At 45.2% G+C, this 21377-nt stretch overlaps 3 protein-coding genes across 6 annotated transcripts; 2 read left to right on the forward strand and 1 right to left on the reverse strand.

The window, feature by feature from the left end:
- The first annotated feature begins 219 nt into the window (after window positions 1–219).
- Window positions 220–8784, forward strand: LOC111066390 (bestrophin-2). Of its 3 annotated transcripts, XM_022354953.2 has the most exons (8): window positions 220–663; window positions 3418–3629; window positions 4809–4919; window positions 4987–5743; window positions 5805–6194; window positions 6948–7605; window positions 7743–7787; window positions 8221–8784. In XM_022354953.2, exons 2-8 carry the CDS (start codon window positions 3559–3561, stop codon window positions 8532–8534), a joined length of 2346 nt encoding a protein of 781 aa, XP_022210645.1. In that variant the 5' UTR covers window positions 220–663; window positions 3418–3558; the 3' UTR covers window positions 8535–8784. The 3 variants fall into 3 exon arrangements, with proteins under 3 accessions (XP_022210645.1, XP_022210643.1, XP_022210644.1); XM_022354951.2 differs by lacking the exon at window positions 7743–7787 and having other exon boundaries at window positions 8221–8783; XM_022354952.2 differs by lacking the exon at window positions 7743–7787 and having other exon boundaries at window positions 5805–6047; window positions 8221–8782.
- A 1070-nt stretch (window positions 8785–9854) lies between these two features.
- On the forward strand, window positions 9855–11238 carry LOC111079497 (dehydrogenase/reductase SDR family protein 7-like). Its single transcript, XM_022374691.2, has 5 exons — window positions 9855–10059; window positions 10126–10269; window positions 10327–10543; window positions 10604–10849; window positions 10903–11238. Exons 1-5 carry the CDS (start codon window positions 9898–9900, stop codon window positions 11112–11114), a joined length of 981 nt encoding a protein of 326 aa, XP_022230383.2. The 5' UTR covers window positions 9855–9897; the 3' UTR covers window positions 11115–11238.
- Window positions 11239–12423: 1185 nt separating this feature from the next.
- LOC111079496 lies at window positions 12424–19902 on the reverse strand. Of its 2 annotated transcripts, XM_041591704.1 has the most exons (9): window positions 19816–19902; window positions 19533–19746; window positions 19020–19410; window positions 17936–18959; window positions 17622–17875; window positions 16833–17551; window positions 16603–16768; window positions 16420–16519; window positions 16081–16219 (listed from the first exon to the last, which is right to left on the reverse strand). In XM_041591704.1, the coding sequence occupies exons 1-9, from the start codon at window positions 19895–19897 to the stop codon at window positions 16173–16175; spliced, it is 2997 nt and encodes a 998-aa protein (XP_041447638.1). In that variant the 5' UTR covers window positions 19898–19902; the 3' UTR covers window positions 16081–16172. The 2 variants fall into 2 exon arrangements, with proteins under 2 accessions (XP_022230382.2, XP_041447638.1); XM_022374690.2 differs by lacking the exon at window positions 16420–16519 and having other exon boundaries at window positions 12424–16219.
- Between the last annotated feature and the right edge of the window lie 1475 nt (window positions 19903–21377).

Genomic DNA, 21377 nt, shown 5'->3' on the forward strand with positions numbered 1-21377 from the left:
CTGTTTAAATTCATGTGAAGCGCCCGCCCGCAAGGCCGTCGATTCCCACCCTGTGCTCAGCTTATCTCCATTTGGCTCTCACAACGAGTTTCTGCCTCTCTCGGGTAGTTCCTCTCCGAGCAACACCGACAATTTGCACTCTTTTTCAATACAGCTGGCAGCGTCTCCGTGTATGATTTTCGCATGGCTTGGCTGTTGGTTCATTTCAAAACAGTCTGTCGTGGAGCGCGGAAGTGCTCGGAAAAAGAGAGTGGAACGCCAGACCAAAGCAGAGCCATAGTACGCGATTTTTGTTTGAATGACTGGCTGCAATTGTGTCTGTGTGTGTGCGGAAAGAACTTCGGCGGCAACGACAACGACAACTAAAACGTCAAAAACAACGTAAAAATAGTGAAGCATAAAGGCAAAGACCGAAGAAAAACCCACGAAGCAAAGCCAACCGCGTGCCCTGCCCGCCCAACTGTGTGCTTATGTGTATGTTGTGCATGTGTCTTCTTGTTGTGATTGTGTGTGAACAGTGGGAAGGGTTTTTGTTTTCTTACCTTCCGACCATACCCTACCTGAACAGGGCTAATGCATAAATCTATTCGGTTCTGCTGCTCTGCATTGCGTGCCGTAAGCCCCAGCAGCAACATGCACAAATAGAAGCATTCGCTTGTAAATGTAAGTGACCGTGATGCGATTTAATAACAATGCACGACCGGGAATAGCAGCTACGATTGGAAATACAGCAGCAACAACAACAACAACTCCACTAAAAACTACAACTATAAACTTTGTTTCCACCGCGTGACTAGAAAAAATTCAAAATCGATTGGATAGTGCCCAAAATGCGGCAGAAAAAAACAAAGACTGTCTATGGAACATTCCAAATGCCCTTTGTTTAGAAATCATATATGTACAAGAAAGCTACACACATAACTCTGTCGGAACAGCTTCCATGGCTCCAGATATCTCCCTTGAAAGCAAAGCAAAGAAAAGATAATTTCGCAATTGAAGCAAGTATTTTTTATTACAAAAGTACCGCGACTGTGAACACCCATGAATGAAGAAGAACGTTTTAAATTCCTGTACATTGTACTGATGTAAAACTGTTAAGGGAGTTTAAATGCTTTCAATGTATTTGTGCTTAAGCATACGATGCGACTTTCATGGAGAGTGTCCAACCAGAAGAACTTTCACTGTACATAGGATATCATATATGTACATTAGTATGTGCATGTCTGTGCATGTACATATGTATGTATGTATGTTTTGCTTTATGACTCATCATTGTTTTGGCAATTGCAATCTCTCTACGCAAATTACTTGGGCCACCGAAATATGGCTATTAATAAACCTCTTAGATATGAAAACTGTTGAGACGCCCAAAAACAAATTTATCAAAATAAAAATATATTAATTATTTTCTACCTTAACCTGTCCCTCAAACGAAACACACTCTTCTGCAGATTGTACTTTGAATTTTTAAGCATTCAAAAAAATGCACTGTTCTCATTGAGCATTATTTAAATTTAAATTTAGCCACGCGCCTTTCTGGCCCACTGACAGCTCTCTAGAGACGCCAGAAATACTCGAACTCGCTGAAAATGTCATTAACCTCGGCCATTTGAACTCGAATGTTGTCGTTAGATTCGATTCACTGTAAAGAATATTGAGCATTATGCAAATACGAAAGATAAAGCCAATGACATTGCCTGCTCATATCGGCATGCATTCACTGACCGAATTTTTCCGTCTTTATAGGTCAACAATGTTGTCGTTGCTCTGTTTGTTCGTCAAATATTGTCGCATGCAGCGAAATGCATCATGAGTACTCGAGTACTACTATAAACATACGCCGCTAAGAGGTCAGTTCTCTGGAGGAATGCGCATTGATAACTGCGTGCAATAAACAATTGGAAAGCGTATGTGACAAAGAAGACAATGGGTTGTATATCACTTCGAGTGGCACTTTCGTTTAGTGAGCGCATTCGATTGAGGGCTACCCTGCCTGCACTCAAGACGGGATTCAATATGGTTCCGTCTGGAGGTGCTCGTTGTAAAGATTTGGAATATCAGAATTTGGAAACAAGAAACCAATGAATAATTATCCTCCTTTGTTGATTTTGGCAGTCATTTATTTACTGCGGATTCATTTTACATACAAATCAACAATTCGCTTTATACATACATACATATGTACATATGTAACTATACATATTCCAGTCGAAAGTCTCGTTCTTATCGCGCTCTCTGTTTGTTTATCCAATTACAAACACGCTCTCAGGCAGCTGCCACTCGAGCACCAGCTTAAACCAAGGGAACTAACTATGTATAAGAAACTCTCAGATTCATTTCACAAAACCCCTGGTACTATGAGTTAACTAATTGTTCTGTCCAATATATATGAGCCATGGCCTAATACAGAAAGCCAAACAAACAGAACCTACATACATATACATATGTACAATATGCGATCATTTTTTAAACTCTACCTTGCACAAGGCCTACCTATAAAATGATGTCATGTTCTTCCCATTAAATGCGGGGATCACATGGCAGAGAGCTGCTCTTATATATGCATGTACATGTGTACATATGTATGTATATGGCATATATGTAGTATGAGCTTGAAGCCCAGTTCGTGGTGTGATTTCTGATCATTAGCTGGCGGCTGGTTCGCAGAAATTCTCGCATTTTTCGTAGTCTCTCTTTTATGACGGAAATTCATTCATACATATATATGTATGTACAGCGTTTACCAACAAATGAGCTCATCTGAACTCGATTATCATTACATATTATTTTTTCTCGTCTTACGAGTAGGTTATATACATATACCAAACATCAATAAATGCCATTCAATGTAGAACTTTATGTTTGTCTGGCTAATTGGCATCTAATCGCTGGAGAGTGACCCCATGGACACCTCTCCAAATCAAATGGAGACACCGCCTCGCATGAGGCTGTGGCTCTGTCATCGCCCACACGCAATACTTGAGCGAGCTCTGACGTTTTTCCACCCATTTAAACTCGCATCGGTATAAAAGATAAACTTGTACATACATACATACATTCACAGTCATTCCTACATTCATATAAATTGCAGCAATTAATATAATCAGACCCACACTGTGACATTTCTCTTAAATGTTAAATGCATTTCAATTGTAATCCGCATTGTAGGTTTCCCTTCTTACTTGTTTCATTTCATTGCATGTCTAACTGTGAAAAATATATCGATTTTAAAATTATAAATTGCATTATAGTTGCAGTGGCAGTGGCTATTGTTGTTGTTGTTGTTATTTTTGTTGTTCCGGTCATGACTGCGATTCCTGGTATAGTTACTCACATCTAGCCTTACATAACGCTAAGGTCTATCTCTCTGTCTTTATTTAACAAGAAAAAAATTGCGCTTATCTCATTTTACTTTAGGAAACAATTTTGACAAAAAAAAACAGTGATGTCTGGGACGCGATAAGAGAGAGTCAGCATCGAGGGACTACAACCGTACAATCTCAGCTATAATAAAGAACTGCAAAATATATAGTAAAGGAATAAAAAAAGAGTGCTAAAATGACAATTACCTATACGGGTGAAGTGGCCACTTGTCGCGGCTTTGGCTGTTTTCTCAAATTGTTGCTCAGGTGAGTGAAGTTGAAGTCTTATATACATTGTTCACACGAAGTAGGCAAGCCCTTGAGCATATATATATATATATATGCATATATAGATAGACATTGCGAAATTTTTAGATGGCTGTTAATTATAGAGCACTGACACAGTTCAGAGAATTGGTGGGGCTAACGATAACCCCCCAGAGCCACCCAGAGGGGCAGTGGCAGTCCGAACAATTGCGGCAAATGTAAATTACACTTGTAGAACTTTTCCACTTTCTTTCATGATGCAAACTGCACTAAAATTGCTGTTCACCCTCCTCCACTACTGTTGCTGTGCCTCCCACAATCACCCCTATCAGAGTGGGTAGTAATCTGAACCTTGTGTAGTCATATGTCTGACATCTGTCATGGCTTGTTGTGTGAATTATAATTTAATAATAAAGACCAACTCGTGGAGTGGCTTTTCCCCATATCCTGCTTCTGCACGTATGTAGCTGATAACGCATAATTATAGCGATTATTGCGTATGATAGGTCAATCAATGGAGCGTTTGATGATCTAATAAATGCGGTATCAATGTTTATGTACATCCCCACCTGAGACGGAATCTCCCAATACGAGTGTGAATCAGTTTCGCTTAGCCTAAAAGTTTCCAAAAACCATATAAATTTTGTTTTTGCCACCAGCTGCTTGCCCGATTAAAGGGTGACCGTTCTTGGCCATTCCCCGTTGCCATAAGATATCGTACGAGTCTTTACTTATTATATCACGCATTATTCGACTGATAAGCTGTGCAAATATCGTGTAGGTTGACGCGCATATTTTGGGAGGCAATGTTTACATTTTGAGTTCCAGCCAAATGTATTTTATGACGTTTTACTGTCAACAACAAGTGGCCAATGTTATCGGCCCATATCTGAGGACTAACATTGGCCATGACGTAGCCAAATTATAGGAGTTCCAGTCGCGGCAAATGTCTCATCCTTAGACAATTTGACGCTGGCAAACGGAAGAGGATAATCAGATTGGAAGTGCCATCAATTGAGAAGCCGTATCGTTACTGTGGCAATCGATTCCGACTGGCTGATAAGGGCCAATATGCGGCTATATGCTGATTAGCTGGACGTGTTCAGTCTATTTATAAAGGCTGACGTATAGTAAGACGAGTGGCATGCCAATTCAACTTTATGATCCTTTCGTTTGCAGATGGCGCGGAAGCATTTACAAGCTGGTCTGGCTGGATCTGTTGGCCTTCCTCACCATCTATTATGTTATAAATATGGTATATCGGTTCGGTCTCAATCCCTCCCAGAAGGAGTGAGTACATCAACTACATATTTGTATATATCTTTCACACATTATCTAATGGTTGATCCACTTGCAGAACCTTCGAGGCCATCGTTCAGTACTGCGATAGTTATAGTGATCTCATTCCCCTGTCCTTCGTTCTGGGCTTCTATGTGTCCATTGTGATGACCCGCTGGTGGAACCAGTACACCTCGATACCCTGGCCCGATCCCATCGCCGTCTTTGTCAGCTCCAATGTGCACGGCCAGGACGAGCGCGGACGCATGATGAGGCGCACAATCATGCGATACGCGTGCCTTTGCCTCACCATGGTGCTGGCGAATGTGTCGCCGCGTGTGAAGAAGCGTTTCCCGGGCCTGAACAATCTGGTGGAGGCTGGTCTGCTCAACGACAATGAGCGCACCATCATCGAGGCCATGAACAAGTCCTTTCCGCGACCCTCCAAGCACTGGCTGCCCATTGTCTGGGCCGCCAGCATTATCACCCGCGCCCGGAAGGAGGGACGCATCCGTGATGACTTTGCCGTGAAGACGATCATCGATGAGCTGAACAAGTTCCGGGGCCAGTGTGGGCTCCTGATCAGCTACGATACGATCAGTGTGCCCCTGGTCTACACCCAGGTGGTCACCCTGGCCGTGTACTCGTATTTTCTCACCTGCTGCATGGGACAGCAGTGGATCGATGGGAAGGTGGTGGGCAACACCAGCTACCTGAACAAGGTGGATCTGTACTTCCCGGTCTTCACCACGCTGCAGTTCTTCTTCTACATGGGCTGGCTGAAGGTGGCCGAGTCCCTGATCAATCCCTTTGGCGAGGATGATGATGATTTTGAGGTAAATAGAAATGGTAGCCCATCCAAAGGCCCCCGCTTTAACCTTGATATATTTATTTAAGGTGAACTGGATGGTTGATCGCAATCTGCAGGTGTCCTATCTGATTGTCGACGAGATGCATCACGACCATCCCGAATTGCTCAAGGATCAGTACTGGGACGAGGTCTTCCCCAACGAGCTGCCCTACACCATAGCCGCGGAGCGTTTCCGCGAGAATCACCCAGAGGCGTCCACGGCCAAGATCGAGGTGCCCAAGAGTGCGGCCATGCCCTCAGCGATGTCCTCCGTGCGCATCGATGAAATGGTTGGTAATGATAATGGCGCTCCCACTGTGGCCGGTGCCACAACAGCCCAAGCGGTGGTCACACTGCCGTCTGTCGCCGAGCAGGCGGAGGGCGTGCCCCAGCAGACAGTGACCTATGACTTTCCCAAGGGCTCGCAAGATGAGGAGGTTAGAATCAGAACGTTGGCAGCATTTTCTAGCGTTACGAAGCATTGGCACCACTCGCCCAATTGGTTATCAGAAAAACAATTCGTTCATCTGTCCATGTGACCAGCGTCAAAATCAACCAAAAACAAAAACAAAACCTAATCAAAATCAAAAGTTTCTAACCTCCTATTCGCTCATTTTGGGATCACACTCCACTCATTGGCATTCAGAATCACAACGGTGCTTGGTAGTTATATACAAAAATAATTATAATAATAAAATATAAACGGATGTGTGACAAGTGTTTAAATTTAAGCAGATCATGCACTGTGTGACGCGTACCTACGTAGCTCTGGAGTTCAGAACAACAACAAATAAGATTATTTTGATCTCTGAGTTACTCAATATTCAATATACTGTAATTTATAAGTCCATATTTATCTATGGAACAAATATTGTAATCTCTCTAACCAATAACAATACTTCTTCCGCGTATACACAGTGCTTGATTTTTGCCTAACTTTAAGCTTAGATGGTGTTTGTGTCTCCTTAGGCCCTAAGACTATGCATACTAACTTTTGATTCTAACTATCTAAACAATCTGCCTACAGCCTAAAGCCTCTAACAGCACCACGCACTGCACGACTTTCAAACGCTTTCAACTGCACCAAAGTAAAACTTTACCGCACTGAATGGTGTCAAGTAACCCGGCAACACAGCAAATTTTCACGGTCTTTGGTGTGCCCGTATTAATGTTACAATTCTCTCCTGCAGGCCGATGATGCCAGCGGAATTCACTTCTCGGCTGGCAATGGAAAAATGCGTTTGGGCTCGTCCCCCTCGCTGGTCAGTGTGTCGGGGACGTTGTCGCGCGTGAATACCGTAGCCTCGGCCCTCAAGAGGTTCCTCAGTCGGGACGACAGTCGCCCAGGATCGGCGACGCCTAGCGATGATCAGAAACCGTACAGGTTCCCGGCCAGCGCCAGTTCGGCCAGTCTCACGGCTGGAAACGTGGGATCGGCCACATCCGCTGGCAAGCCAGCTGGAAGCTTGCGCATCACCCAACAGGTCATCGAGGAGGTGGACGAGCAGGCCACCATCACCTCCATGCGCGCCAACGAGCCGCGACCCAATGTCATGAATATCTTTGCTCCAGGAACGGCCGGAGGAGTCTCTGCACCACTGCAGCCACCTCCTACGTATTCAGAACCCGTGGACATTCCGACACGTCCGCTGGAGTACAATCGCGCCCAGTCTCAGTACGAGCCCAGCCTATTCCCGCCCGGTGGAGTGGATGCTCTGCTGAGCACGTCGGCTCCAGCCGGAGGCAGTCCCTCGCTGTTGTCGAACGCCGCCACGGCCCCCAGCTCCCCAGTGGGGGACAGCACCAAGTCGCTGTATGACCCGCAGAAGGCTGTCAGCCGCGAGACGGGTAAGTGTGGTGTTCCGGCCCCAAACCAGATGCTGGATGGGGAGGGGAACGGTGCCTTGATCGCGTTCCCTGGCTTCTTAAACTCATATTTAACATTTGTGTATCTTCATTTTCCAATCAATTCGCGAATTATAAAGAGAGACCCGATGCACCGCAGGTTTTCAGGTGGTTCATCACGAACGGTAATGTTCATCCTCCATTGGCCATAATAACTTGTTCGATTCCTTTAGCTTGCTCTGCGTAATCGTTGCTGGTTTTCAATATTTTTAATTGTTCTTCTTATTTTTAATAGTTACTTTTTTTTTGTAATTTTTGTATTATTTTTTTAAAATAGTTTTTGTAACAATTGGCATGTGTTTGTGAGACCGCTGCCCACATTTTGAGTACTAACCCAAGCTTAGCTCTGTCTCCCCGAATTATTGTATCCTCCGTAAGATCACGGCCAGCTTTATTGGGCTACCGAGTAGGTAGCTGTCAGTCATACCGTAATTCCAAATTCATTTTGCCTTAGTCCTAGCCCTATTTATAATCGTTGCACGTATTCCTTGACTTCTTCCCCCACATTCATACCAAAATAACCCGACTGATGTAATGTATTCCCGTATGTGTTTGCAGTGGAGAACATGGACCTCAAGTCATCCAGTGATATGCTGGCCAGTGGTACCGCTGTTGAGCCCGAGGACGATGGCGATGACTTCGAGAAGCTGAAGGCCGCCCGCGAAAAGGAGAAACTGGTGCGACAGCAAAAGAATCTGGCCCGCACCATCAGCACCGCGCCGGGAGTGGATGCCGCGGCTGTGGCCGTTTCCATGGCCGCCCAAGCGAATGCCGTACTAACGGCCGTGGCATCAAGTGCTGATCTCCTCGCTGGCGGGGATCTTGTGCCCAGCTCCACGATGAAGTCGGAGAATGCCACCAATGGCAGCTGAAGCGACGCCCAGTAGTATTCTGTTGTACAATTCTTGTGTCGTACAATTACGTAGCCTAAGTCTAGTGCATTATTTAATTTACCTAAGCTGCTAAGCTTAACGCCGATCAACTTAATATTCTACAGATTAAGAATGCTCATAACGTCTAAACGAGCTTGAGCGAGGATGGACCTAATTAACGCTGTTGATAACACACAAATACTAAACGCTAAGTAGAAAGTTATTTGAATTTTTACAAATATAAGCTATTTTTGTAAAAGAAATACGTTTGTGTTTTTTTTTCGTATTTAAAATGGCGTTGGGGAATTGTAATGGTAAGTTATCAGACTGGGATCCTTCTAATAGCCTTTTTACACTGGGCGCGTCTGCTATCGATATCGGCATAGACGCAATGAAGCAGAAAAGGCGTTTACATTGGAAGACGTGCGTCTTGAATTTGGATTTGGGTGTTTGATGACAAGGAAAGATACACAAATTTTTGAAAATCAACAGAATTAAGCAAGACGTCAGGAAAATGGACGAAAAAGAATTGATTCTCATATTTAAATATTATTTTCAGACATTTCATTGTAGAGTTTGTGGGAGTTCTTCTTCAAATTATGAAAACCACCGAAGTTCGTCTCCAGCAGTGTCTTAATGGCATCAGGGGGTCAGAAAAATTTCATATGATAATAATACAATCAGTTTCAAGTATTTTATTTAATGACTTTATGTATATTTTCACCTTTTTGCACAATCATACATTTTTAGCGCCAAAATTTGATTTTTGATCTACAATTTTTTGTTGTTATTAGTGGTGATAGTTGCGCTGATAGGCAGAAAATACCAAAAATGAGCAAAATCAATCGAATATACCGAATAGACGCACATGAATCAGACACTGACGCAACTTTTTGCCACCACTAGGGCCCTATGCTTAACCTATGTAAAAAAAACTGCGTCTGCGGCAAGACGCAAAGAAGCATGACGCAGCACCAGTGTAAACGGCCTATAACTTTTATGAGAATATAATAAAAAAATTTGGTAAAAAAACATAGTAATTTGTTTCTAATTTGCTTTTACTCAGCTGTTCATAGGTTTTCGTGCAGTTGCAATCATTTTTGCATCAAGTCGTCTAGAAGCAGCCCTTAATGGGTTAAATTTGATATGTGATTTGTGAATGCACCGTTTCATATATGCATATTATTTAATATATACAACTAAAAATCCAAGTTTTAATCTCTGTAATCATTGAAATATGAAATTTTTTAATTAATTTAAAAACATCGATGTTTGAGAAAAATCATCGATATCTGCACTCAAACAGCTCGCCAGCTCTAGTTTTTGTTGTAAACAAACTTGCGAAAAGGTTTAAAGTTCAAAAATGAAGGTTGAAGATTTGGACAAGTGTGCTCCGAGCTCTGACTGGAATGTGCTCTACTGGGTGCTGGGTACCATTTTAATGCCCGTGGCCCTGCCTCTGGCACTCTTCAATATATGGCAGCGGTTCCGTGCCCAAAAATATCGTAATCAGTTGCCGGGCAAGGTAATGACTAATTTTGATAATTTCATGCGATTCCTTTCTTATGTAAAACCATTCCCTTCCTTGCAGGTAGTGCTCATTACGGGCGCCAGCTCGGGCGTGGGCGAGGCATTGGCTCATGTGTTCTACAGCGCAGGCTGCAAAGTGATTTTAGCAGCACGGCGCACCATGGAACTGGAGCGCGTTAAAAAGGATCTCTTGGCACTGGACCTGGTAATGTGTAGAGCTGTCAATATTAAAAAAAACCTACTAACAAATTACTGAACATAGGAACCTGCATATCCACCGACGGTGCTTGGTCTGGATCTGGCGGAGCTCAACACCATACCGGACTTTGTGACGCGCGTCCTGGGTGTGTACAACCAAGTGGACATTCTGATCAACAATGGCGGCATCAGTGTGCGGGCCGATGTGGCCTCTACGGCAGTGGATGTGGATCTCAAGATAATGGTGGTCAACTATTTTGGCAGCGTTGCTTTAACCAAGGGTAAATAGTTTTACAACTGCTAACAAAAGCAACAATAACTCCGGGCTTTTTACTTTGCAGCTCTTCTCCCATCCATGATGAAACGCAAGAGTGGTCACATCTGTTTCATTAGCTCGGTTCAGGGAAAGTTTGCCATACCCCAGAGAGCTGCTTATTCCGCGTCCAAGCATGCCATGCAGGCCTTTGCCGACTCCCTGCGTGCCGAGGTGGCTAGCAAGAATATCAACGTGTCCACCGTCAGTCCCGGCTACGTACGCACTCAACTCTCATTGAACGCTCTCACAGGATCGGGTAAAAGCTATGGCAGTAAGTCAACACAGTGTATATGTCCAGCAAGTATTCAATGTTTTTCTTTTCAGAAATGGACGACTCTACAGCCAAGGGTATGTCGCCTGATAAGTTGGCTGAACGCATTCTGAAGTCCATTCTGCGCAACGAGCCCGACATTATGGTTAGCGATATTCAGGCCAAGATCGCCTATTACCTGCGACATCTGTGCCCCAGTCTGTTCTTTTGGGTAATGGCTAGGCGTGCATTAAAATTGGAAAAGGCCGAAAAAAAGACGGGCTAAATATATGGCACAATGAATGTGAAAACTATTTATGTTTAAGTATTAGTTTCGTTTTTATTGTTAATTGAATTTCACTTAAAATGATGAAATTATAAAGTATCGCATATGTGTGTGTGTGTTGTGAGGGTTAAAAATTAGTGTTGTTTTTCTTTTTGTTGTTTGCTCGTGCTATTGTCTAAGATTAATAAATAAAATATTGTAGTAATAATAGTAATCGTTAAATAAAGTACAACTTAAATGTCACACACGTGCTTTTTGTTCGCTAATAATACATACGTTAATTTAATTATTGTTTTCGATTGGTTTAAAATTATTAATCATAAAATGCTAATATTCACTTCTTTGCTCTTCGGTTTTTTGTTTTGTTTTGTTTTTATTTTCTTTTGTTTACTTATGTTTCGTTTTGTTTGTTTTGCTCGAACTCGATTCTTGAAGACATTTTTACGCTCTCTTAATTGACACAAATACAATATGTTTGTTCTTGATTGGGACGGGGGGGTTGTGGGTGGTGGTGAGATTCTTATGCTGATGCTAATGCGGTCTTTGACAACATGGAAAACTGGCCATTAACTAGGGGCTAGTAGCGTGGGTGACGATGCGATGGGATATCTGCGAGGGATGTTTTTTGTGTGGGTTGCGTGGCTTGTATGCAATTCATTTAGCTAAATTATAAAAATAGCATTAATCCATCTTGTGAAAGGTATAAAAAAATTAATTACAATTGAGGTACACAATACACATACAGATTTAAAAATCGTTTGCAGTTTTACAATTACATATATATATATATATAGATTAAAATCAATCGATTTCTTATGTACAATACACAAAAATTGTTCATTTCGCGCTAAATAGTCTTTTTGTCACGCATCAAAATACTCTCTCTCTATCTCTCTCTCTCTTTATCGATCGGACCGTGCCCGATCTGGCCGATCCGATTTCCCTCTCCCGCTTAGACATTAATCATTTGCATTTAATATTATATACAGTACACAAACATTGGCAATTATTATTATTATTTTTTTTGTTTGTTTTTTTTGGTAATTTTAAAACATTTTTCTTGCCATTTACTTTAGTTTTTGTTGACTTTGCTTTGTATAGTTCCATATTGAAATAGTCAAGATGTTGTCTTATTTTTGTTCGAAGATAAATTAGAAACTAAGTTCAATTCGATTCTCGATTTGTTTTCGTTATTTGTTTTGTTTAAATGTTTATAAGCATTTGAAAGCGATTGTCGCGTACTCAATTTTTGTTTTCGTTTTCTTACTATTTCCTTAGCTTTATGCTCCTGGTTTCAGTTTCCGTTTCCGTTGCCGTTTCCGTTTCCTCACTGGCCTACACGAGCGCGTTAACTATCGGGTCGGGGGTCTGGTCTGTATCTGTATCTGTCTGTCTATCTGTTCTGTAGATCGGGTTTCTTGAGCTGGAGCTTTAATCTAATAATGGTTTGTATATTCCACAAAAATATACCCAAATGCTGGTAAAGTTGCAATGGTATTGCACGCCCCTTATGTACGGGTATTTATGTATGTATATAGTCTATATATGTATATATAGTATGGATGCAATTTGATACGCCGATTTCCTACACATTCATATAGCTACAAATATCAATCATTGTCTTAGACTACAAATCGTTATTGTTTTAGTTTTAGGTGTGTGTTTTGTTTTGTTTTCTGTGTGAAGTGAGTTTTTTCTTTTTTTTTAATTCGAAAGCCGCTTTTGTGATTCGATACGAAATGTGACTATATAGTATATACCTACAAATGTGTGTGTGTGTGTGTGTGTATGTATATGAATATCGTTAGGTGTCCTCCTCATTATTGTTTTGCTCTGTTCATTGCTCTAACTTGTTATTATTGCATATAAAAACTATTTCCATTTGATATCCTATGTACGTACCTATAGTATATATGTATAGTATGTATGTACACTACTACTGCTACTGATTTGGCGAAGGCGATAGTGGCAATGGTATGTATTATTTATTTATCTCTCTCTCTCTCTCGGTCTCTCTATGTGGTTTGTTCGAGGCGTGCTGACAGTACATATGCAAGTGCTTTTGACGGGATGAATGTGGGTGGTGGGGTGGTGGGGGCGTGGCGTGGCGTGGCTGGCTAATACATATATGTATGTATTCTATGTCGATTTACTGCAAGTGCTACATGTAAAAACTAACTTCGATGCATATTGCTTTTGATTTTGTATTGACAGTTATCGTTGGCTATCCATTTTAACTACTTTGCCGTATAACTAATCTGCGCTCACCAGCTGACACTCTCTCTCTCTCTAAAATCTACTTGGGCTACCTCTCCCTCTGACTGTCTGTCTGTCCTAATTGTTTCTTATCTTAGTTTTGATCTTGAAAAATATGCAAAGGATGTTTTGAAAAGTTCTTGGTTAATCATTTAAGTTTAGTTCATTACTAAAATAGCACCTTGTATTGTTCTCGTGTGTGTGTGTGTGTGTGTGTGTGTGTGTGTTAGTGTGTGTTTGTTCAGATGAGTTGATCCGATCGTTGTTCGAAAGTTAAAGAGAGTAGGCAAAACTATAGGTATATAGTGTACATATGTAAGTAGTAGGTAGGTACATAATATTAGGAGTACATAATACTGTATTAAAAATTAGTTTCAAACAGATGCCCGCCCAGATTTGGCAGTTAACATAACGAGAGTGATTGTGAACATAATCCTGCCACCTATTTTGGAAGGCTCTCCACAATCGAGATGTTTCAACAGTTCTGGAATGGATATAATATTCACAGAAGCATCCCGGCAAGTGAAGGAGTCCCCCCCATCGAATAGGCAAAGTTCAGTTTCAGTTTACGGAATACAATACAACAGTAAACGGTAGAAGGTACAACGTGCGGTGAGGTGAGTGCGACTGGCGGTTTGGAATTTGCGGTGGCCTTCAATGGGTGCGTGTGGGTGGGTGGGTGTGTAGGCGGCAGAGCGTTGTGTGATGCTGATTCTGTGTGTGTTTGGGTTAGAGGCGAGCCTTGGTCGGGGGATATGTACGAGAGCCAGTGTGTGTGTGTGTGTTTGTGTGTGTGCTTGGGATGTGTGTGACTGGGCGTGGGCGTGGTGGTATTCACATATTCAGCAGAAACGGCAAGTTTAAGGCAGTGTAAAGTACATCTACATACATATATCTTTGCATGTACATAAATACAAATACAAATATATATATATACACTCGTATATGCATGCATGCATGTAAACCTATGCGACAATTTGTATAACTAACATTAAGACTTATCACTTTCACTTGGTTGGTTGGTTGGTTGTTTGGTTAGCAACACACAAGAGGCAACCGCTGAGTAGCTGCTGCTGCTGCTCTTAGCTAACCAGATTCTCGACGTCAGACACGACCACCTCCAGGTCCGATGGCAGCTCATTGTTGTCTGTGGTGGTTGTCGTCCCCGCTGCTGGCTTGGGTGCAGCCACGGACGCCGGTGCCGTTGAGCGCGTCCGGAAGTTGTGGAGACTTCGTCGCCCCGGCTGGGCGGGCGGTTGGCGTTGCATGGCGCTGGTCGAGGCGGATTGCTGCAGCGGCAGGGCGGGTAACGCTGCTCCCGCCGCAATCGACGAGCTTGTCGTTGTAGTGCTGCTGGAAGATTGACGCGAGAAGCTGGGCGGACCGGCTGCTGTTGTGGGATTGGAGCCACCGCCCCCTAAGCTGGCGCGCGGAATGTTGCTGAAGCTGTTGCGCGAGTTGCGCGTCGGCGGCACTGGCGCCGCCTTCGACGAGGCACTGCTGTCCCTGCGCAGGTTCGCATTGGAGGTGGAACGTCGCTGGGGCGTGGCAGTGCTCACGGGTGGATCTTTGCCGTTCTTGGGCCCACTGGCCTTCAGGTTGAGGCTGCTCCGCTTCTTGGTCTTGGCCAGGTTCTGGCTAAGATTGATGAGGTTTTGGGTGCTGCCAAAGTTGCGCGTGAGATTCACAGAGCCGCCAGCGGCCTGGGCATCGGCTTTCACTTTGCTGCTGCTACGTCGCGGGGCTACGGCGAAGGGATTGTGGGTGGACAGCGAGTTGGAACGGCGGTACGAGCTGCGCTGTACAGGAACTGGGGGAGCTAGTGCCGGTGCTAGCGTTGGCCCCTCCAAGCTGGCCCTGTTAGAGCTGGGCGCAACTTTACTGCTGCTGCTGGACTTTGATGTGGAGGCCTCACCCTGCAGATCCACATTCTCGTAGCAGTGCTCTGTGGCACGTGACGCTACCGGAGGCTTCAGCGTCTCGTAGTTGGGCTCGTTGAGCGTCAGGATTTGGTTATCGTCCTCGGCCTCATTGCACAGAAGCAGCGCACTCCGCTTGGTGCGCGCCGTGATGTCCTTGGAGGCAGTTTGTCCAGTGCTACGCGTACTGCTCTTCTGGCCTCGTTTGGGCCGACCTGCGACCACATGCGTCTTCACTTTGGGCTTCTTGGACAGACGCAGGGAGAACTTGAACGGTGGCTTGTAGACCACCTGCAGTTTCACCTTCTCGTTGGACAGATTTCCCATCGATTTGGTCTTCTGCGGGGGCTTTTGTACGAGCCGTTCCGGCGTGGACTGCGACTTGCTCATCACCTTGCGCACCCGGGAGCTGTGCTCGATGTGCGACAGCGGCTGGGCCACAATTGGCGACTCCAGCAGCCACTTCTGCACCTTGCCAAAGGTGTTGGTGTGATTGTTGGCCGTCGACAGATTGGAGGCATCGTCGCCGTTGTTGTTGCGATGCGAGTAATCGATGATTTCCTTCATGTGCTTGCCAAGCTTCTTGTTGGACTTTTTGGGCTCATCCTCCAGCGATTTCTTCTTGCCAATACCTTGCGATCTTTGCGTCTTCTTTGGCTCTGTACTGGAACTAGTTTTTCCTGCTGCACGTGATCCCGCCACTGTGGCAGCAGCAGCAGCAGCTCCCGCTACCGCGCCCATTCCCGACTTCTTGCTGCGCTCGCCACGCACCTTCTTCTTGAAGGGCACCTTTGTCCGCACTGCGGTGTGCACTATCACCCCATTGTTGTTCTCCGGCAGACGCACTGTCTCCGTGGTGGCGCTGTGTATGATGGTAACCGACTTAAGCTTCAGATTCGATCGTTTCGCCAGCAGCTTTGTGCTCAGTATCTGAGGAGAGTGGAGAGAAGAGAGTGTGAGCTTAAAAAGGCACGAATTTCGGATAAAATGGGAATTGGAAATGGACAAACAATGACTGCTAGCCTAGATTGCTGCCCTAAAATAGCCACACGAGACTGCACAACTGCTAAATGAGTGTGTTCAACAAGAGATTCTAAAGGGATTCGCTTGTCGATTTGCTGGCTGCTCACCCACAGACCGAGACTGTGACTGAGGCTGAGACTGCGCCTGCGCAAGCCCTTTGCCCGCCTCATGCTGATCCCTTAGCATATGCGTGACCAGGCGCATTAACTTGTGCAGTGCCAAAGAACAAACTTAAGTCAAATTAATACTCAATCAATTTCCATTACACGCCCCCAAATTGTGTCACTTACCAGCAGCAAAATGACGCCAATGGCAGCCAAGGCCACCGTATACCAGTTGTGCTCCATCCACTTCTTGAATGTGGCAATGCTCTCCTCGGAGAGCAGCAGCTTGCGCAGCGTGGCCAGCGGGCCAGATGGGTCCACCTCGCGACACTTTTGAAAGACATCACAGTATCTAAACGGGAAGAGAGAGTAATTAGTAATTGGGGATGAAGAAAATGATTGGTGTCAAATCGAACCCATTGTAATCGTTGCATGGGGTGCCTGGCTTCGAGTACATATCGGGGACATCGAATGGCGCCTCGTTCCACTCGAAGGAACTCCTGCACGGGTTGTCCTCGCCTGGTAGCTTGCAGCACAGCTCACACGACTTGATCCGATCGTCCTGAGGTCCCGGTATGCACTGGCAGGACTCCAGGCCGTAGGCCAAGCAAATGCTGCCGGTACAGTCGCCCATATAGCAGACAAATTCCTTGTTACAGATCGTCTTGTTGGGCTTGTTCACTGACGGAGGGCACTGGGGTACACGGCCATCGCAGAACGAGGGATCCCGACAGCCATTGTCGTCTCGACACTTGTCGCCAAACTTCAGCTTGCAGTCGGTGGTGCAGCATGGGCCCTGGGAAGGGCTGCAGCGGGCATGCGGCGTCAGAGTACAGGGCGTCTCATCTATGCGTGGCTGGCGTGACATGGGAAAGCAGCAAGAGTCCTTGCAGTCCTCCTCCCAGCCGCAGTCGCACTGCTCTCCCGGCTCGACGACGCCATTGCCACAAATCGAGGACTGTGGCTCTGTGAAGCAGCCCTTCATGGAACGCGCTTTGGCATTCAGCACGGGCTCAATCGACTTCAGCGAGCAGGTGCTGAACTTGTTGTTGTTCTTCTTGTCTCCGGAGGTGGCACGGGCAAACATAATGAAGTTGCCATCCTCCCCACCCGGCGTACACTGTTCCGGATCGTGCTGGAAAAAACCAAAAACTTGTAGATCGCTGATGGGCCTAAGGAATGTGTGTGTGTGTGTGGCATCTTACCGGGGAGCCAAAATTGTGGCCAATTTCGTGAGCTAACGTCACATGTGAGACGGCGGGCGGCACATGCTTGCCATAGTTCAAGAGCGTCACAATGCCCGTATTGAGGGACTTCAGGGAACCCCGATAGTGTCCATTCTTCTCGCAAACGCCGCCAGCATTCTTCAGATCACCCGTCCAGGCCAGTCCCAAGGTGCCCATCTCAAAGTCGCGATAGGTAAACATGTAGGCCAAGCAAAAGGCATCGTAGTCCTCCTCTGTGTAATGGAAAATCGTTTAAATTACACAAAACAGGGCTTTGATTTCAATATTCTTACCCGAAAACAGTTCCAGGAACTTCTCCACGCCATAGTTGCCGGGAAAACGATAGCTGGGATCCTTCATGGCATTCATATTGTGCACCTTGATGCGCTTTATCATGAACGTGATGTTGTCCGGCTTGCCATCGTTATTAAAGTCCGTATTCCGATAGATCGAATTGGCGCGCTGCACATGACGTGTGATGGCCTCAATGGAGGCCTCGTCGGAGCCCATTTTCTGAAAGAATGTGTGATCTGCCTGCAGATACAACATGCACGTGGTCTTGCGATCGTACAGCAGCCGGGGCGAGCTGTGTATATCATCGCCCCGTCCGCTCAGCAAATTCGTCATCAGCATGCTGTTAAAGCTCGGATTGTGTGGATTGGGTGCGAATATAATCTCCGGATTGTAGTTATTCACAATGATGTTTGGTTTCTTGGTGGCCCCGTTTTTTGTGATAATCTCAACGTGTGTCTTGTGGCTGGGCCGATCGTTGCCGTTGCTGTTGCCATTGTTGTTGTTGCCCAGGAAGAGCGTTGTCCAGTTGGCATTGAAGAAATTACTTGGCAGATTTCCGTTGCTGTTGCCGTTGCTGCTGCTGTTGTTGTTTGGCTCTTCGTAGGGCGTGCCAAACTCTGGCTCGATGGGACGATTGTATGTGCTTACAATTATGTTCTTGTGCTTCGTATACAATTTACGCACATTGTTGTTGTTGTTGCTGTTGTTGTTGTTGCTATTGTTATTATTGGCATTATTGCTGTTGTAGCTGCGACTGCCTTCACCGACATTGGAGGGATTATAGTTATTTACAAGTATATTGCGGTTAGACGTGGGTTTCGTCAGCGTGGCCAGAAAACTTTCGGTGCTGCGGCCAGTATTTCTCGTTGTCGAGGTCGTTGGATATCTTCTAGTTGGCCTCTCATCGCTCCGATCCTCTTCGGAGGCCAGTACACGAAAATCATCATTGTAGGGCACCTCCAGATCTAATGGCAAAGGCGGGTTACGATTGTATGTGGGCCTCGGACTATCAGACATGGCCACCTAAAAGAAAATGCATTATTTAGCTGCGATTCAATGGCATTTGAATGGCAATCAGTTTACCTCTTCGGGCAGCCACCGTTTTTTTCGCAACTTTTCGCTGGCGCAGTGCGTCTTCGTTGGCACCTGTGAGCTCAGACCGCCTCCGAGGTGCTCCTTTTGCATATTTACATCACTTAACTTATAGACTATGCTGTGGACGCCACTCTCGGCTAGTTGCTGGGAGTAGCGTTGCGCTGGCTCGATGTAATAGTGCTCCGCTTGGGTTTCAATCGTGCCATCGAGCAGATTATCACTGGTTAGAATGGCCTGCACATGGGCCGCCTCATCGTCCTCCAAGCTGCCGGTGTAAATGCGTGAGACATCGTAGTCGATGGGTCCCAGTGTGTTCTCGATTTCCACATCGTGGGCGAACACCGAATGCGGCTGTTGACGCAGCACCAATCGAAAATCTCTGCGTGCGGAAAGAGAGGGGGGGACGGTGATTAAGTGTAATCGGAGCTCGCTCGGATTTGATTTGATTTGAATTGAGTTCAAACTGCAACAAAGTCCAAGCCCACCCACGCACACACTCACCTGTCATGGGCCGAGAAATTCAATCTTATTGTGTGCGCTAATCCACTCGAGGACGATGGCGGCGACGACGTCGACGACGGTGTGGGCTCCACTTGACGCTTTTGGCGGAAGCGCGCCTGCTCCAAGTGCCTGAGCTGGGCTGCCTGCAGCACACTGCGATCGAAGTTCGCCGCCTCCCAGTGTTTGATGTACGGCGTCAGTTTGTGGGTGTAGCCTGATGAGAGATCCCAAAACTCATTGACTCAGTGGTAGGAGGAGGGAGGTAAAGTATTGGGACACTTACCTGGCAGCTTGAGTGGCGTTGGAACGGCCAGCAGCTCACTGGGCACCCACAAAAGCGCCAGGAGCCCCAGCAGCCAGCTCATCTGGCTGGATTGTGTATCTGTGTCTGGGCGATAGTGTATGTGTGTGTGTCTCCGGCAGTGTGTTTTGTGGTGTGTATGTGTGTGTGTGGAAACCTAACTAGTTCTAGGTTGCGTTTTCTTGGATTAACCTCTGTGTCTGACCCCCAGGCATCACATTATTGCAGCCGTCGCCGTTTCTCTCTGTTCTGTTGCAATAGGCAGATTGTGCCAGAGGAGAAAGAGGTGCAGGGAAATTGCTCAGGCCGCAATCCGCGTACCAATCTGTGACATTTCCACGCGAGAAGCTGTTGGAGAAGAATGAGAATGGATATAATCGAGTTGATTGCATTAACGGTTGCCCTGCCTCTCACTGCCACAAAGAAACAGCATTACGCATACGATACGTCCGGATACTCTGGAGCAGGCTCCCCATACAGACAGATCATGGATGGAGGAGGGGCAAAAAGTGGCTTTCACCTTTTCCAGCAACAATAAAATATACGCCAAATCTTTTGTTCAACATCAATTTTTGCATAAAAGGCAAAAGCCACAAACAGCAGGAGAGCAGAGCAGAGCGAGAGAGGAAGAGCAGCGCCACAGCATCTCATTAGCACTTCACATACGCACGCACACACGCATGGGTATGAATTGTATAGAGAGTCGGATGTAAGTGTGCGTGTGTGCCCGTGAAAATTACTGTTAGTTTCCCGTTTGTGGCTTTCCAGTCTTTAGCGCACATTTCCTTTTGGTCAATGGAATTAAATGCATTCCTTTGCACTATTGACAACCGTTTAATTGGATAATTATTCTTTTTTTTTGCTGTGCGTGCAAAAGGGTTTAGAGTGTGTTGTTGTCTTTATGTATGTGTGTGTGTATTCTGGCCCAAAAAACGCTGATGCGCTGCTTCTTACTCGCTGCTCGCTGCTGTTGTTGTTGGTGGCTTAAACCAAAATAAGATACACGAAATTCAATTAGCCACAAATTGTTGCACTTTTTCGTTATTCGTTTGGTTAATTGGATTTGGCCAACTTGCAAATATCAAATATTTTTAAAGAAACAAACACACACAAAACAATCGACCTCCACTGGTCGCTGTATTTCCCATTAACGCGCTGCCACTGGCTGGCGTAAATGGTTATAAGCCAGTCCCAAGTTTTTTTTTTCGATTCGTTTCGTTACCAGGGCCCAAAAACCTGTTCTTCTCTTATTCATCCAGGCCCGAAACAAACGAATTTCCCGTGCAGTTTATGGAGTTATTATTAATGTGAACCTTGATTAATGGCATCGCACATACTTTTTATATCCACTCGAGCATTTTAATTCGTTTTGTTCTCCAGAAACAACTTTTTTTTGTGTGTCGCCCACCACCCACCGAGAAACGAACCAAGGTACGTATTAAACGGTTTCAGGTAGCTATCGATAGTAGCGATAGAATCGCGGGTATCGGCAGCATTATTTATTGCCAGAATTTTATATTTTTCGAAATAAAATATCCAACATA

The sequence above is a fragment of the Drosophila obscura genome, unplaced genomic scaffold (genome assembly GCF_018151105.1).
Source record: "Drosophila obscura isolate BZ-5 IFL unplaced genomic scaffold, ASM1815110v1 contig_150, whole genome shotgun sequence".
NCBI classification, from domain to species: Eukaryota; Metazoa; Arthropoda; class Insecta; order Diptera; family Drosophilidae; genus Drosophila; species Drosophila obscura.

What these genes read in the sequence shown, in the direction of transcription:
- LOC111079497 (XM_022374691.2), top strand. Translation starts at nt 9,898, where the DNA reads ATGAAGGTTGAAGATTTGGACAAGTGTGCTCCGAGCTCTGACTGGAAT. An exon ending in GTAATCAGTTGCCGGGCAAG is followed by an intron (nt 10,060 to 10,125) that starts GTAATGACTAAT and finishes CCTTCCTTGCAG; the next exon opens with GTAGTGCTCATTACGGGCGC. An exon ending in ATCGGGTAAAAGCTATGGCA is followed by an intron (nt 10,850 to 10,902) that starts GTAAGTCAACAC and finishes TTTTCTTTTCAG; the next exon opens with AAATGGACGACTCTACAGCC.
- LOC111066390 (XM_022354953.2), top strand. Translation starts at nt 3,559, where the DNA reads ATGACAATTACCTATACGGGTGAAGTGGCCACTTGTCGCGGCTTTGGC. An exon ending in CTCAATCCCTCCCAGAAGGA is followed by an intron (nt 4,920 to 4,986) that starts GTGAGTACATCA and finishes ATCCACTTGCAG; the next exon opens with AACCTTCGAGGCCATCGTTC. An exon ending in AGGATGATGATGATTTTGAG is followed by an intron (nt 5,744 to 5,804) that starts GTAAATAGAAAT and finishes TATTTATTTAAG; the next exon opens with GTGAACTGGATGGTTGATCG.
- LOC111079496 (XM_022374690.2), bottom strand. Translation starts at nt 19,897, where the DNA reads ATGAGCTGGCTGCTGGGGCTCCTGGCGCTTTTGTGGGTGCCCAGTGAG. An exon ending in AATTTCTCGGCCCATGACAG is followed by an intron (nt 19,411 to 19,532) that starts GTGAGTGTGTGC and finishes TTCCGCACGCAG; the next exon opens with AGATTTTCGATTGGTGCTGC. An exon ending in AACGGTGGCTGCCCGAAGAG is followed by an intron (nt 18,960 to 19,019) that starts GTAAACTGATTG and finishes ATTTTCTTTTAG; the next exon opens with GTGGCCATGTCTGATAGTCC.